General features: G+C 40.1%; 1 protein-coding gene across 3 annotated transcripts in view; it reads right to left on the bottom strand.

Moving 5' to 3' along the window:
• Positions 1-17,724, bottom strand: part of ARFGEF3 (ARFGEF family member 3) — a 154,107-nt gene that overhangs the window by 8,980 nt on the left and 127,403 nt on the right. For all 3 annotated transcript variants that reach the window (XM_032485019.1, XM_032485021.1, XM_032485020.1), the window contains 8 exons: positions 17,549-17,693; positions 14,408-14,536; positions 11,917-12,093; positions 10,228-10,342; positions 8,573-8,675; positions 8,188-8,319; positions 5,839-5,960; positions 35-1,259 (listed from right to left, as the gene is read on the bottom strand). In XM_032485019.1, the coding sequence (XP_032340910.1) occupies positions 35-1,259; positions 5,839-5,960; positions 8,188-8,319; positions 8,573-8,675; positions 10,228-10,342; positions 11,917-12,093; positions 14,408-14,536; positions 17,549-17,693 (2,148 nt within the window). The remainder of the gene's footprint in view (positions 1-34; positions 1,260-5,838; positions 5,961-8,187; positions 8,320-8,572; positions 8,676-10,227; positions 10,343-11,916; positions 12,094-14,407; positions 14,537-17,548; positions 17,694-17,724) is intronic.

Below are 17,724 nucleotides of genomic sequence, written 5' to 3'. Positions count from 1 at the left end.
CCGCCCTCGCATCCTGGGGCCGGCGGGGACCCACCTGGATCTGCGCCTCGGCGTCCCTCACGGAGACGCTCCGGGAGCTGCCGGTGGAGCCCGAGCGGGGCCTCTTCTCCTGCCGCAGCAGCTCGGGGCCGGCGCTGAAGGAGTGCCGCATCTGCCCCTGGTCCATCAGGTGCTGGGGCCGCTGGAGCAGCGGGGAGCCTTGGCCCCGGGGCCCCAGCAGCTCTCCCTTCTTCTCCGCCTTGACCTCCTTGGGGAAGGCGGGCACGTTGTGCTGCTGCTTCCTCCTCTTGTACTCCGTCATCAGCTTGGCGATGGTCTTGTCGGCCGCCATGGTGTAGATCTTGTTGCCCGCGTTCTCCCACCACTCCTTCCTGCGGCCGGGGTCCTTCTTCTCCACCTTGGGGCTCGGCGGCGGCGGCTGCAGCAGCGTCTCCCCGCCGGTCCCCCGCAGGCCCAGGGCCTCGCCCGCGGGATCCCGCGTTTGGCTTCGGTCGTCCTCGGACGGCGTGTCTTTCCCCGAGAAGCCCCCGGTGGACGGGGTGGACGACTCCGACTGGAAGGAGGGAAGGATGAAGAACGGGTCGCCCTTGAAGACGGGCGCTTCCTCCAGGGTGCTCTCCAGGTCCAGGTGCATCTGGATGTAGTTAGTGCACAGCTCCATGCACAGCTTGTGGAGCCTCTTGACCAGCCACACCCAGTCCGCGTTGCTGACGGGCTGGACGCTGAGCGAGGGCATCCGCGCCCTCCACTGCCTCTTCTCCTTGCCTCTCGGCGGGCTCACCTGGGCGGTCTCCTCAAAAATGTCCTCATCTTCCGAGGAACACTGCTGGGACGAGTCTGTGCTCCTCTCATCGTCCTCAAAAAGGACCTTCTTCACTTGCTCGGCAGTGATGGTTTCCTGATTGCTGAGAACAGCACAGACCAGCGCGTGGAAATAAATGTTGAAACTCATGGCAGACTGGCGGTAGAGGTTGGCGGCGCCCCCGATGCCAGACACTTTCTTCAGCAGGCACTTCAGCCCAGGGCTGGTGTCGAACTCCCTGGCCGTCCTGTAGGAGTCCAGCAGCAGGTCAAATATGACGGCCAAGTTCTGCATGGAGATGTATCGGAGGAAGCCGGCCAGCTTGGTTTCTGGCCCTTGGCCCTTCTCCTCCCCAGGAGAGGGGCCTTTGACAAACTCTTCTAACAAGATATCATACAAGTTCTGGAGTAATACTTGATGGGATAGTAAACTGACTACAATTTCCCTGAAAGAAACACTTCAAATGAAAAAGAAAGGCGTTGATTAGCAGCCTGCTGCCTTAAATGAATTACTTGAAAACGATTCAGATGTTAGACATTTCATGATGACTAGGAAAAATTACAACTAAAACTACCTGTATTTTAATGTCTTTCTTCAAAAAGGGCAAACTTCCTAACAAACACTTTTTAAAATCTAGGGGCTATAATTAATGTTAGGATATTGAGTTAACCATTCTCAACAAGACTTAGGAAACAAATAGAGCACTTTTAGAAAACATTTTAAATACAGGCATAATTACAGTATATGACACATTTTATTCTCTTTTGTAGTTATGAGTAATAAATTAAAATTAAAACATACCAAGAAAGCTACTATTTCTATTCAGTTATATTAACTTTAATTGGCCTTTTTCCTACCCTTTACCATTTTTTTCTTAGACACAAAGCTTTTAGAATCATATTGAAGTTGGTTTGGAGGGACTAAACCAATTTGAAAAATTAAATGTTAATATTTTAGGTGCATATATTAAAAAGTTTTAGTGCTTCTAGCATGTGAGACAGAGGAGATCCAAATACTGAAAAGTTTTAACTTTAGAGGTATTATGAGGCTAAGATTTTCAAAGAAAGAAATTGATAATTGAATCTGCAATCTTCTAAAACAAACCTAAGAGAGAAAGCGGTATTTGCTCAGAACAGGCTAATTCCCTTTTGCATCCTTTCCTGCCATTGTGGACTTGGGACTCCTTTATGGGCCTTGGATGTGCATTTAGGGGAGGTGGGAGAGGGTGAATGCTACCTCAGCATCTGGCCAGACCACCTGGTTGAGAAGCAGGTGCAACCCACTAATGGTGACAATGCTAATCAGAGCACAACCCTGATAAGGCAGCATTAGAAGGGAATACTTGGTAATTTGGCCCCTTTTGTTTGATTGGATTCTTGTACTATTTTAAATTCCAGTTTCAACGTTTTAATTCATCAATGTGGTTTTGGGCTTATGGTTTCCGTTTCCCATTCTTTTCATTGCTCTTAGAATTTCATGACAATAGCTTATGGCCTGATTTTGCAAACTAATTCCTGTAACTGGATCATTATAAAATTATGACAGCTCATCCACACTATTGATTTCAAAAGTGCAATCGTTAAATATTAAGTTTTTGTTTTATTCTTATATAAACTTGACTTAAAATACTTGTCCTGCTAGTTATAAAAATAATTTTTAAACTAGAAGAAAAGAAAAATTCTTCCACACATTTTTTAAAGGCTGACCTTGCCCTTTGTGTAGTGGTATCAGGGAAAAACACAGGACTTTCAGCAAAAATAGGCTAACTTGTTTTGTGGTAAAATACACATACCATTAACTTACAATTTTAACCATTATGCATGTACTTAATGCCATTGAATTGAACTTTCAATAATGTGTAACCATCACCACTGTATTTCTAGAACTTTTTCATCCTCCCAAACAGAAGCTCTGAACCCATTAAATAATAGCTCCCCAATCCCCTCCTCCAACAGAAGTAACTTTTGATAAGTTACTTAAGATATTAGGAGACCTGAACGTGCATTTTTTTTGAAGAAGGGGCTGTAAAAGCCACCAGTTTGCGCTAGTGCTTCACGCCCGCAACTACAAGACTCTAACTAAGAAGGGAAATCCTGTCACCGATCACTAGTCTAGCCTCCCCACAACGCCATAAATCCCTCAAGGGACAGAGCAGTGCCTTACTCATCTGCTTGTCCCCAGGACAAATGTCTGATAAGACGAACTCAGTTATGTCTCCAGAACAAACCAAAAAAACAAAACCCAGATTAGTTCTGAGTGCAGGTGCCTGGAGGAAATGGTTTCCTTGAGGAATGGCTCTCCTTCACCCACACTGCGTTGGCAGCCTGGACCCCTGAAGTAGCAGGCACAACCAGGGGATGACTTTGCTCAGACTTCAGAAGCCACAAGCAGCCTAGCCCAGGAGGATATTTCCTCTTACCTTCCCTGAGAAATGGAAAGCCCTTTACCAGCAAATGCCTAAAGAAAGGGCTGATCAAGCCCATGTCTGAACTGTGGATCTGGTCAACCCCAAGATACACCTTTGGATGCTTTAAGATATAAAATTGCTAACTGTGCATATGAAAAAGGATAGAAAAATCCCCTTTACTTTAGGCTCAAGCCATATTGTGCAGCAGTGCGAAAACAAGGAGGAAGCAGCAGCAATACTGAAGAGATGAAACTTTCAGAAAGGTACTGAAAAAGTGAAATAAGTGTTTATGGATCTGCAACTCTTAATTATCATCTGCCCTAACAGGAGACAAGAACGATTTGGAGCAAACAAAAACCAACAGATAGTTTTTCAATTTGTTGTACCCTGGTGTTTCAACCCTTCTCTCAGCACACCTGTTAAGACGGAGACCTTGAAGTGGAGAAACTTTACACCTTCCCTTCCTGCTTCTGATGCAAAGTACGTAGGAAAGCGAGCCTCCAGACTGGAAAACTGAGAGTGAATTGCGTAACAAGTGCCTGACTTAAAACATGCTAATGTCAGTATCAGAGATAAACAGATTCATGGCTTAAGGTACATCCTAAAGCCCTAATTAAGATTACATGGATCGTTTAAAGCTCGGCCTGTCAATGTCAAGGTGACTTAAAAACAAAACCCAGATTTCTCTTTACTAAAAGGTTGGAATCTGGTTTTAGTTTCAGTCTTTTTCTTCTGTGAGTGATTTCAATGTGGACTTCCGAGGACGTATCTGACCAGTAGGTACACAAACTTTTCTGACGTCTAACTCATCTTTCACTATCTTCTGTGCTAAGTTAAGAACCACCCCTGTGAGTGAGTCAAATTCAAGAACTCAAAATACTTGAAGAATTTTAGAGAATGTTTTTAGGTATAGTGGCCTCTACTGAAGAATTTAATATGCTTTTCCTGTTTTACTGAATTTTATTGAGGGTGTAATTGTCTATTAAAAGTACTAGGTAAACTGATGAAGCATGGTGATACATTTTTAAGTCTTAACCTTTTAAAATCTTTAAACCAATAACATACAAATATTAGGTGATCCTATTTTTCCTGTGTTTTATCTGTAATGTGAATTCAGCCTATTACTCCTTTCTCCCTTTTCTCCTACTTCAAAAATTGTTTTGGCAAGAATACTTAGCTGAAGGGACTAGAAATAGAAAAAAAGGGAAACAGGTTAGAAAAGAACTGAAATTGAAAAACAGATAAATGCTTAAAGGTGTGGAAAACAGTGCATAATCATTGGTATGTAGAACAGATAAAAAATGACCAACACTTAAAAACAAGTGACAGGCAGGGGAGGGAAGCTGGGTATAGAACTGAGGAGGAGCATGTGGGGTATTGGTAAAGCTCTACTTTTGAAGGTTCATAGTTACTGTAGTTTCTATTCACGTTTTATAACCTTTGAACCTTCCACATAAGCTTCTGTATGTACCACACACACACTGGACGAAAGCAGTTAGTACCTGGAAATTTCACCCAAATAGTTGGATTAATCAAACTGCCATATGAACTGGTAACTTTTTCAAGTGTACATGGAACATTCTCTAGGATAGACCACACACTCAGACACAAAATAAGCCTCAACAAATTTAAGAGGATAGAAATTATTTCTAACTGGTAACTTTTGGAAAACTCATACTGTCTCCCTAAAATGGAAGTGGTGAAGGACACAGGCACTGGGCTCAGCTAGATCCAGTTCTGATTCATGGACAAGTGGAAGTGGATTATCTATCCCCTGTACTTCACATGTGGTGCCCAAAGACTCACCATCATGACTCCTACTGTGTCAGAAGTTCAGAAATGTGAACTTTCAGTCATCGCTCTCATCTTAAAGTCTAGAAACAATGGGTTTTTTGGGCAGGATGATAGTATTTTAAAGGGGTAAGGCTCTTGTGACACCCACAGATCTTTCTGTATCCTGACAGCTTTATTGCTCAGGAAAAGTTGATATACTTCTCACTGAAATAAGACGAATCATGCCTCAAATTATTTTTTAGAAAAAGAGTATAATATTAATATGTATGATGCTATCGATACACTGAGTTGCATCCTCACCAAATTCATACTTTGAAGTCCTAGCCCACAGTATTACAGAATGTGTATTCAGAAAAAAGGGTTTTAAAAAATAATTAGGTTAAAATGAGGGCATTAGGTTGGGCTTTAATCCAGTATGACTGTTGGTGTCCTAAGAAGAGGACATTTGGACAAAGACACATACAGAGGAAAGACCATGCAAAGACACAGGGAGAAGACAATCATCTAGAAGCCAAGAAAAGAGGCCTCAGAAGAAGCCAACCCTCCTGACACCTTGATCTTGGACTTCTAGCCTCAAGAACCGTGGGAGATTAAGTATGTGTTGTTCAAGCCATCCAGTCTGCGGTACTTTGTTATGGCAGCCCTAGCAAACGAATACATGTGAAATGTGGGGAATTTAGTTAAAAGGCTAACAGTTTTTTATGAAAGCCTTTGCTAGGTGACTTCACAACTGTTATCAGTGTTCTTGGCCGAAGACGGAATTACCATGAGCAAGAGCTTGGAGAACTGGACTTTCCCATTTATAAGTGCCTGCAGGTTTGAGCTTAGCTCTTACCTCTTCTTGGTGTGTCCATTCGGCTTCTCATCAGGAGGCAGCTCAATAATGAGTTGACAGGACTGAGCATGATCAAAGTTGTTTGGAGTCTTTGGTGAGCACTGGGTGTCCAGCATAAACACCTGCACACAGGTATACAAAGCGTATGATTTAGAGCACCACCATCCTCAACCTGCCTCCTCCAGGAATCAGATGGATGGCCCTGGGCATGCTGCTTACTCTTCCTACTCATTTTCTTTCCTCTAAAGTGAAGTTGATAATGGTTTCCTACCCGGTATGTTTGTTGAGAGAATTAAATGAATTAATAGGTGGGTATTAACATATGTAAAGCATTAGAACAGAAGAGTAAATATTCAACAAATATCAGCTGACGGCACTAATAGTTAAGAACACTCGGCTTCTACCACGTGACAACTGATTACGCTCCAAATAGCAAGTACCGACATTTAATATTAATTAAGAGTAAATAAAAGGGGGCTGTGTTTGTAAAAGAGCTCTGGTTTTGACATCTGTTTGGTACATAATCTAGCCACTGCAGGCATAAGAAAGTAATTGGGACTTCTCTTGTCAGGAATACTGATGTGGCCAGGCTACTCTGTTAGGCGCTGGGAGACCTGACTTAGAAAACAGTAACCAGTTCATGGATTCTGGGCCAAATGATTTCATTTGGCATGATTTTACATACCTTCACTACTTCGCTTTGGAAATACGAGTATTTTAAGGAACTTTTTTCTTTCCAGATCTTGTTAAGTTACCAGATAATTAAATACTGGGTTATCTGAAGAGTAAATATAGGACTAAAAAATATATATATTGGGACTAAAGAAAGAGAAATATTAAGAAATGAAAGATTCACTAACTGTTCTGTTATTCTGCATTAACAATCTATTTCAGAACACGATTCCATTGTCATATTCTCACTGTGTGGTGAGATGGGGTTGAAAAGACCACTTTGTGCACATGGGAAAATTCCTCTAGCAGGGTGTGATGGCCTCCTACCTAGAGAAGCCACCCCTTTGGAGGACCACCCTCTTGCCTTCTCTGTTGTGGCGCCTGGCCAGACTTCCTGATGTGGGGAGCTGTCCACCATGGATGTGCTTGCTCCCTTCAGAGCAGCACAACCGTCTTGTCCAGGGATGTTATGGACGTGCTGCTCTGCAGATGGTGGTGGAAGGTTCTGGTCCCACTCTCTGAGCATAGCTGGGAAAGGCCCTTCAGAAGCCAGACCTAGCAGGAAACTTCTCAACTGACAGTATGAACGAGACTGAGTTCTTTATGTTGATAATCAGGGCATCCTAGCTTATCAGTATGCTAAGGGGAAATTCTGTTAAAAATTTAAACAGATCTTGTAGAGAAAGGAAGCCTTTGAACATAAACCCCAACTCATTTCATTTTCCCAGTGCATAGTTTTGACAATACATATACATTTATAGAAACTGCTTAATATTTAAACACATACTACACACACGTATATGCAAATTATCTTCTGCATATGAAAATACAGTTCAGATATATGTCTGTTGCTATATGATAGTGTTTAGCCAGTCAGTGGTGGTTGGGAATTGAGGTCATTTTTGTTTTTTCCCAATTATAAACAGCACTGTTATGAATATGTGAATTTAGCGACAGTGCTGATGAAAGCCCCCTGCAAGGTTTCTTACAGGAAGACTGACAGGTCACTTAAGTGTTTGGGGGGCATATCTGTGGCTCGTGCTAATGCTGTAAGACCTGTGGTGATTCACTGACTCAGTGAACATTAAATAAGTGCCATCCATATGCCCTGCACCAGGAATACCAAGAAAAAGACACAAAATAGGTTCTCTGCTCCTGACTCAGGAGCTTCCAAGCAACTTTTGTGACTTCTGACATGTCTCAGAAGAAAAAGTCATCGGTACACAGTGATTCCTGATGGATAAGTACATTTTAATTTTACTGATGAGTTAACATTCAACTCAAATTTATTAAGCAAATTGTAAACGTTAAGTTCCATATGGGAGATATAAGAAAAAAAATCAAATCCATTTGCCATCCTTAGATATTCATAGTCCAGCACTGGCCATAGAATTGCAGTAAGTATATATAATAGAAGTGGTGTAAGTTGAGGTAAGAATGAAGGGCAGTGGCCAGGTGGAAAAAGGACTCTATCTGATCAGGGTGTTGGAAGATGCAAAAAACAAGGGACAAGGAGTTCAAGATATTTCTGGTAAAGAAGAGTGCTGGTCAGAGGTCAGGGCCAGGTTTATGTTCCAAAGGGAATGAAAAGCAGTTTCGTGATGCAAGACCTTCAGGAAGGACCTGCACAGTATCTCAAGCTTCCAGAGCCCCTGGGGTCAAAAGCCCCGCTCTTACCTGCTGAGCCATGGCTCGGATGCGCCAGTATTCAGCCTCGGCACTGGGGGAGGTGGACGGGGCCGCCACCCTCACCTGGCAGCCTTCCCCACTGAAGCTCTCAGTGCCGCTGTGGAAGCAACCTAGTAGATCCTAGGGGGAAACACGACAGTTGTTCACTGGGTGCCTCCGGTTCATGGCCCCAGGCCTTGGGGTGGAGCTGACACTGACACTGTGTCTGGCACAAAAGGACTGATCCAGCAACTTTTTTCTCACCCTCTGCAAGATTTCAAGTGAGACTGCCTTTTGTGAGGAGGGAGGTGGAACCCAGGTGCCTGACTTGACAAGGCACCGGGGAGCTAAGGAAGGCTGGAAGATGCTCTGATTCTCTCCTCTGAGCGCTTACCTTCACTGGCTTGAGGGTGGCTGAGAAGGCCTCCTGCAGGGCACAGCAGGCCAGCCTCCACATCTCTTCAGTGAACACAGGGCCCGCTGTCACGAGGACGTACCTGCCAAGAGAAGCAAGGAAAGAGTCTTTTTTTTTTTTTTTTTTTTTTGCTTTACATCCTAAACTTTTTATTATTTTTTTTCACTTTTTAAAAAATGAAATATAGTCAGTTTACAATATTATGTCAATTTCTGGTGTATAGCATAATGTTTTAGTCATACAGATACATACATATATTCGTTTTCATATTCTTTTTCATTATAGGTTACTATAAGATATTGAATATAGTTCCCTGTGTTATACAGTTTTCCTGTTTTATATATAGTAGTCTCTGCGGTCTCGAACTCCCAGTTTATCCCTTCCCACTACCTTTCCCCACTGGTAACCATAAGTTTATTTTTTATGGCTGTAAGTCTGTTTCTGTTTTGTAAATAAGTTCATTTGTGTCTTTTTCTTTTTCAGATTCCACATATAAATGATATTATATGGTATTTTCTTTCTCTTTCTGGCTTACTTCACTTAGAATGATGATCTCCAGGTCCATCCATATTGCAGCAAATGGCATTATTTTATTCTTTTTTATGGCCGAGTAGTATTCCATTGCATAAATATACCACAACTTCTTTATCCAATCATCTGTCGATGGACATTTATGTTGTTTCCAAGTCTTGAATATTGTATATAGTGCTGCTGTGAACATTGGGGTGCATGTATCTTTTTGAATTAGAACTCCCTCTGGATATATGTCCAGGAGGGGGGATAGCTGGGTCATATGGTGAGTCTATTTATAGTTTTTAAAGAAATCTCCATACTGTTTAAGGAAAGAAGTCTTGAACCAATGTATTTTATTGCCACAAAATTTAGGCCTTACAGATGCATGCCTAGACTTAGTCTATAGTTTCCTTACAGATTTTGCTATTTTTTATCACTCTTGCCTTCAGTCCATCTGGTCTTCCATTGTCTGAATACTATTTCCTAACCCATTTTCATATAAAAATGTCAATGGATCCCCATTACAAATAGGCCAAAGTGTAAACTTAGGCTCGTGGGCAAGACAGTATATATATATTCTGTACTAATTTTTCCACTCTAGCTCCATTTCCACTGCTCCTCTACAAATAATACACACAACAAACCAAAACCGTCTTGTCACTTATAATTCTTATCTCCGTGTATTTGTTCATACTGTTCTCCTGTTTACAAAGCCCCCATCTATTAGAAGCTGACCCATCTTGGGCAATCTGACTGAGTATTACTGCTGCAAAAAGCTCTTGCTAACAGCCCTACCCCCCAAGCCTCCTGTCCTTTCATGGTGTTTAGAGTTCCTCCTTGTTATTATCCGGTTTCCCAGGACTCTCTCTGCTCTGTCCTTCAGAGCAGGCTGTATCTCCTTGAGGGTAGGGGCCTTGGTCACAGCACTTTCTGGGTAGCAGAGTGCCCTGTATAATGACTTGCGCCATGAATACTGGCCGACTGCGTGAAATGAGGAATTATGATGAGCACAGTCATTTTGACTTATAGAAAGTGGATTGCTACCACGAAAGAATTTCACGCCCTTGGATTCCATAACAAACCCCCCAGTTTTGCGGAGAGCCAGGGAACCTTCTTCTCACCTAATACAGGAGCAGCCCACCCTGGAGATGGTTTCCGTGGGCTTGGCCACACACGCCACCAGCAACTCAAAGAGGTCCTTCAGCATGGTGTTGATCATGCTCTCATACCTGATGTCTAGGGAAAATCAGAGCAAGACTGCACTCACCTGTGCTGTGAAGGAATGGGCTGAAATGGCATCTACAGCAAAAGAGGAAAGTCCGAGTGATAAAAATACATACAAAGATAGAACACTGAGAAAGATGGCCACAACAGCCAAAATAAAACGCCCATGACCACACAATTTTTCTTGGGCTTTACCTAATTTTAGCTTATTTCATCCACTTCTAGATCTATCAAGAGAAAACGTGGGGCTCACTTTATGTGTTGATGTACATGTTTCAAATTAAGTACGTAATTCATCTACTAAAGTAGAATAGAATGTACCCTATTATATAGCCTGAATACGAGCTAGTAGATTTTTTTAATTCTCAAAAAAAAGGAAAGATAAGACAAACCTTCCTTCCTGTTGCTAGCTGGAATTAAATTGAATTAAATGCTCTTAGGAAACAAAAAAATCTGGTACTACCTCTTCTTGAACTGACTGTCCCCAGACTAAAGAAAGTAAGACTTCCAAAGATCGCATTCTGTTTGCCCAGTTCCAGGAATACGTCACTATTCTTTTCCACAAAGTCCTTGTGATGCCACAGAACCAATTTTCAGTGGAATCCTCAAAGCTGTGCAAAGCAAGGACCTGGACAGGAATGTTTACCCCCAGGGATATGGTTAGCGCCTGCATGTGGAAACATGCATTTCTCTTCTTTCTCAATCGGTGTATTTTTTGCAGGGCAAATTGTCCTTACAAGTCCTAGTAGAGACACCATTTCTTGTCTTTGCGTTTTGACTCTCCCTTGGGGTCACGTTCTCATCAGTTTCTCTAACCTCGCCAACAAGGGAGCCTCTTAACCCACCTCTTCCTTTATACTCCTGTACGCCTTTCCCTTCTCTTTATAACCTCTAGGGCTAGCAGCAAGACTTCTCCTGCTCTCAAATTTCCTGATCTTCCCATGGCAAGAATTCTGAACAAGGATCTGCATTTCACAAATGTTGCTCCACTGGTAGGTACCACAGCTGACACATGTCCCTGCCTCTAGGTTCCTCCCCGTCTGCTGACTTCAACATAATATCCACCCCACACCTTCAAATCTTTTTCAAAGTGGCACAGATATTAAGATCCCTCTCTTTACCCCTAATCTATTAAGTAACTTCTTGCCCATAATTTGAGCCTTTTCTAAAACCCACCTCCTCCATTTAGCCTCCCCAGATGCAGCAGGAGAGTGGGATACACCCCCTCCCTCACCCCCAGGTGATAGGGACATTTCTTCTTTTTAAATTTATTATATACTTGAACTTGCCTCCCCTCTCCTAATGCATAGATATTCTAGACCTTATTAGGTATTTTATTTCCAGTCATACATGTATTTTAAGTATTCTGTTCGATAATTTTGTAGAGGACACGTGGGTACCAAATTTCTTTCTGACAGTCTACAATTAGAATGCTAACACTGACCCTGTGATTCTATTTTAATAATTCCCAGGATAAAGATCACCATGCACTGATATTTGCACTAGATATTTACTAAGTACTTTTGGACACTAATGCTGTCTGCTAAACAACCATGCGGCATGAGCTTCTCTGGCACCACAGATACCTGAGTGGATAAAGCTCTGGATGTGCTCCACCACCAGCTCACAGGACAGACCTATGGCATGCTTGAAGTTAGCAGAGGCCACATCCCAGTAAGAATGGTCTTTATGGCTACGACGGAGCCAAAGGGACATCACAGGAAGGAGAAGGTGAACAACTGCGTAGATGCCAAACCCTGGTCCTGAAAAAGAAAAGTCAACTTCAGAATTGTGATCTTGGCACCCTCTCCTGCAATAAAAGGAAAGCTCTCAGTCATCACTTGGCACTGCTATCTCTTTTGAAGGAGCTCCTCATTCTCTGAGAAGGGGCAAGGAAAAAGAATTTACCACTGATTGGAGTAATACATAAGTATACTCCTCTTATGGTTACCAGGGGAAAGGGGGTGGGAAGGGATAAATTAGGAGTTTGAGATTTGTACATGTTAACCTCTAGGTATAAAAATAGATTAAAAAACCAAACTTCTGTATAGCACAGGGAACTATATTCAATATCTTGTAATAACCTTTAATGAAAAAGAATATGAAAATGAGTATGTGTGTGTGTGTACATATACTGGGACATTGTGCTGTACACCAGAAACTGACACATTATAACTGACTATACTTCAATAAAAAATATTAAAACAATACTGATAAAACAAGAGCATCACTTGATCAATTCCTTAGTCCCCAGATGTAAACATACAGATACCTATATCCCTATAAGAAATCACCCTTTAAAATGTAAGTACATATATTTACATGGAACATAGAGAAATAGAGTTTTGTTTTTTATTACTTGTATATAAATGGGATAACGTAAACCTTGGTCTGCTTGATTTTTGTTGTTGATTTTTTGCCCTTACTAGTATGTATAAGAGATCATTCTGTGCCAGCAAATTTAGATATTCCTCATTTTTATTACCACATACTGTTCCAAACTGTTCAAACTGTATATGGAACAGTTCACTTATCCATTCCCTTACTGATGGGCATTTAAGGTGTTTCTGTATTTTGCTGTATGAACAAAGCCATCATAAAAAATCTTTGTGAAAATGTTGATGGATTTTGCAAATTCTGATTACAAAAGCAAGGTATCTTTTTTATAATAAACACAGAAAACACATGAGAATACAAAGAAGAAAATTATATTTTGATGTATTTCCTACTAGTACTTTTTGAAAATGTGTGTGTGTGTGTATTTATAAATGCATAAAGTTGACACTGTACTCCACACTATATTTTAACACAATGCTTTATAAATAAATATTCATATCATTAAATATTATTCACAAATGTTCATTTTAATACCTGTAGAATATTTACATGTTTTTTTTTTAACCATAATTTACTTAACCCATTTAAAGTGTTCATAATGTTTCTGGTATTCAAGATGCTTCAGCAAACATCAATATATATATATTATATATATGATTTTTATCTTCATTATTGTTAATTTCTTTGATGATTTCTAAGAGTAGAATTATTGGGCTAAATGCTCTTCTCACACACACACAGTAGCAGAAAATGGTACTGAACTGACCATTCAGTACCAATCTGCTGGTCTGATTAAGAAATAGTGTTTTAATTAATATAATTAAATTAATATAATCATATTATTGAATTAATTATATTAATTCTATAAGATATATATTTTATATATAACTAATATAATTCTATGAAATACCTGCTTAATCTTGGATAGAAAGCTTTTACCTTCTTAATGTGTAGGGGTAGCTATGACAATTTTACTGAAAAAAATGGACAGAAACTTTTCTACAGATGTTAAAACAGTATCAGTTATCAAGTCTTCATCAATTTATGTAGAAAACAAAACTCTTATAACTATGGAATTAACTAGTGGTTATATTTGTGGATGTGATTGTGTTAGTGAAAACTAAAATTTCTATTAAAAAAATTTTTTTTTGATCTAGGGAAAATTTGGATGAGTAAGTAGGCATACTAACCGTGATGAATTTAGAACAAGAACTGAATTCCTAAGGACCATATTTTCCCCCCTGTACTATCAGGGACATCACTAAATGTCTTCCCCCAAATCGAATCACCTACGACCCTTATACAACTAAGACACTGCTGTCTCTACCCTGCATGTACATTTGAGTGGCTGGTTCATGTCAGTGGTGGACCTGGTGAGCCCTACTGACAGCGCTGGGGCCGAGAGCATGTGAGATCCAAAGAGGAAGGCTGTAACTATGAAACAAAGCCAGCTGGCCTGTGGAGACACTGATACCACAGCCTTGGCCTGAATATTATGGGATGCTGCACATTCAATTAACTGGCCACCATCCATAACTTATAAACGGACTGGTGGGAAACCTGTAAACAATATGAAGACATGTCTTAATGTCACTGGGTCATAGCCATTCAACAAATACATATCAAGCATCTATCATACTGGCTAGGGTTACAGTGGTCAAACAGACACTCACAGAGACAGCTTCCTGAGAAAAGATACATCTAACAACTCCCCCCAAAGAGGGACAGAGGAATATTTACCAGGTGTTTTGGTAACATCTCTCAACAGCTCAAAGAGTAAATCCAAGGTTGGCGGTTGGTGCTGACGTGGGCAGTTGGACACAGCTGCTGTGAGCTGCTCCAGCAGGATGATCCAGACTTCTATCAGCCCTGGAAACCAAAACCAGACCCCTATGAAATCCGATGAAACACAGCACAGAATCATCACCACGGCAAACTCAACACTGTATGTAAAAGACTTCTGTAAACCACCAAGCGCTTAGAGATGTGAGGCAACCCCTGGTAAGGTAGCCCTGAGTGCCTCTAAGCATGGACAAATTGTGATTTACATGTTCCAACAAAGTGAAAGGAAAAAAAATCATTCAAATTTCCTCCTTATTCACCTTCAGGAAGAAGGTGATGTGGTATGTGAATTCTACAATATGAAATAATTACTAGATTTCTCAGGAGTTGATGTAATAATATCCTTTTAGTAATAATAAAGTAATAATCTTTTCATTCCATCACCTTAATCTATCCTTTAAAATTTTATTATATATTATATATTTACTTATAAATATATATAGTAAAAATTGCCATTTTAACAATTTTTAGTATGCAGTTCAGTGGTATTAATTACATGGCACAATGTCGTGTAACCAACATAACTATCAACTTCCAAAACTTTTTCTTTACCTCAGACAGAAACTCTGCTCCCACTAAAGCAACAGCTCTGCATTTGCCCCTCACTCCAGCCCCTGGTAACCTCTACTTGATTTTCTGTCTCTACGAATTTGCCTATTCTAGATATTTCGCCTACGCAGAATCATAAAATATTTATCTTTTTGTGTCTGGCTTATTTCACTTAGCGTAATGTTTTCGAGGTAGATTGCTGCTGCAGCTTGTATTAGAACTTCATTACTTTTTATGGACGAATTATATTCCATTGTATGTACATATCACATTTGTCTATGTACAAAAATACTAGAATATACAAAATAGCCCCCTCTACATTTTAATTTTAATACTTCTAATTTTCCTGCAAAAGAAAACTGTATCAGAAGATGGCAGTTTTAAAATATCACTACTAAAAGAAACTAATTCCCCAGTTTTGAGCATCTCCATTAATAGGAGGCAAAACCAGTCACAGACAATAAATATAATAAAACTAGGTGACAAGAAATTCTCACAAACCTCAAAATATAAGCAGTTGTGGCGAAGCTAATATATAGGAAACAGAGGACAGAAAAACATGTTACACACCACTAAAGGCGGTGCAACCAATAAAATCCAAATAGAAAACTCTACAGGACAAGGAACCTCACTTCTTCCACAAATAAATTGCAAAGGCGTAAACGAGAGCTGGAGAGGAAAACCCACAGATTGACAAGTACTTAAGTAAGAGATGGAACAGCCAAATGTGTGTGTAGATAATATGAATCCTGAAAATTGACTGATGTGTATAAGAAAATTGGAAAATTCAATACCACATATTTGATGTTACTGAAGAATTACTGTTCATTTTTAAGCACAATAATAACATTATGGTTATGTTTGTTGTCTTTAAAGGACACATACCAAACATTTATAGATGAGATGCTGTAATATCTGGGACTTGCTTTAAAACAGTGCGGAAAGGAGAAGCAGGTGCGGGGAGAGGGAGACAGGGAGAGAGCGTGCGCGCGCATGTGTGTGTAGATATACATAATACGAGATTGGCTATGTATTAATAATGGTTGAAGCTGGGTGATGGATACATGACTATTCCTTATACCACTCTGCCTAGTTTTTATGTATGTTTGACATTTCCATAGGAAAATGGAGAGGCAATTATTTGCTTTTGGAAACCAGAGGAATCATATTTAAGAGTGTATCAATGGTGAGAATTAATTTTAAATATTCAAAGCTTTTACTTTTAGTCTTTTCTCTGATCTAGGTATATTTCATATATAACTAAAACTTTAAGCCCTTAATGAATTTATAGTGTGGGAAACCTTAGATAGGTGCTTGGCTGAACTTCATCCATAAGACGGTGGGCTGCCTAGGGAAAAAAACGGATTAATGGTTTGCACAAATGGGAAGGGAATGATCGCGGTTACATATACAAACCATCTACAACTGTTTTAAAGACTGTATTATAGATAAGCAACATTAACTTCTTATAATTGTCTGGGTTGGAGGTTTAAGATGCTGAGTAAAAATTATTCTTATCTAATCATTAAAATGAAACCTCTATAAGGCAACCTCTAGCTAATTTCCAAAATTTTAATTGTTCTACACGTTAGATATTCATTCTTTCCTATAGTTTTTCGTCACAACTAGTCTGAATTAGTAAGGTTGTACTGTTTATAAGCCCTATGGAAACCTGGACGTTTTCTACCTACTGCCGTAAACGAATTTGTATCAGAAAAATAAACCAGAAGAGTAATTAAAAAACAAACTAAAAAGCAAATGAAAAAAACCTTCCCTCAAAGTTCTTCTGCCCAGATGTCAGATCCCTTTAAGGATATCATTCCCATTTCTAGATCTAGAAATAGGACAGAGTTATCTGAACTGAGAGACAGCAAACGTGAGCATGAGTTAACCCATCTGAAAATTATCCAAAGCTACTAGATTGAACTCGAATTCACAGGAAATTACATGGGAATGCATTTGAAACACATGCTTTAAATGTGTTCTTTTAATGAGCCTTCAGCTTCACTAGTTACAGATACATTCTCTCTTCTGTAAAGGCTTAATTTCCCCAGCCTCTAACCAAAAACCTGCAGGAAGTGATTATATAATGACTATGTTTCCTAGAAGGTATTAAAGAAAATTACCAGCCAATTTAAGTACCAATGCACCAATGCAACCACAATGCAATTTGCTAAATTCAAGAGAATTCCGAGTTAGAAACTATACTGGGTGGACTCTGCAAATCTACACTGGTTTTAGATGGAGGCATCTATCAAAAGGACAGCTTTGGAGGCATCAATTGTAAAATGCTTTTGGAGAGTCCATGGAAACTTCAGGGTAGACTGGTTCTGTTAGAATTATAAATCATAAAAATACAAATGGGCTCATGATTTCTTAAGTTACTTAATTCATGGCTAAGGCTTCTCTTAAGTTACTTAATTCATGGCTAAGGCTTCTGGGAATACGAACACAGGAAATAACCTGGTTTAGTCCAACCAACTGACTTACCAGTGTCATCATCAAAATCAGACAGGACTGACTCCATTCCATCCTCACTACTCGCCGACTGCTCCTGAAGTCTTCGAGGCAAGCTAGCAAGTCGCCCACTAAGGAATATTGGCTTCAAGGGCATTTTGTAGATTTTGGCCAATAACTAAATAAAAAAATACCAAATTGCAATTATA

Source organism: Camelus ferus, chromosome 8 (genome assembly GCF_009834535.1).
Source record: "Camelus ferus isolate YT-003-E chromosome 8, BCGSAC_Cfer_1.0, whole genome shotgun sequence".
Taxonomy (NCBI): Eukaryota; Metazoa; Chordata; class Mammalia; order Artiodactyla; family Camelidae; genus Camelus; species Camelus ferus.
The sequence above is the reverse complement of the archived record's forward strand: the minus strand, read 5'-3'. Positions and strand labels throughout refer to the sequence as shown.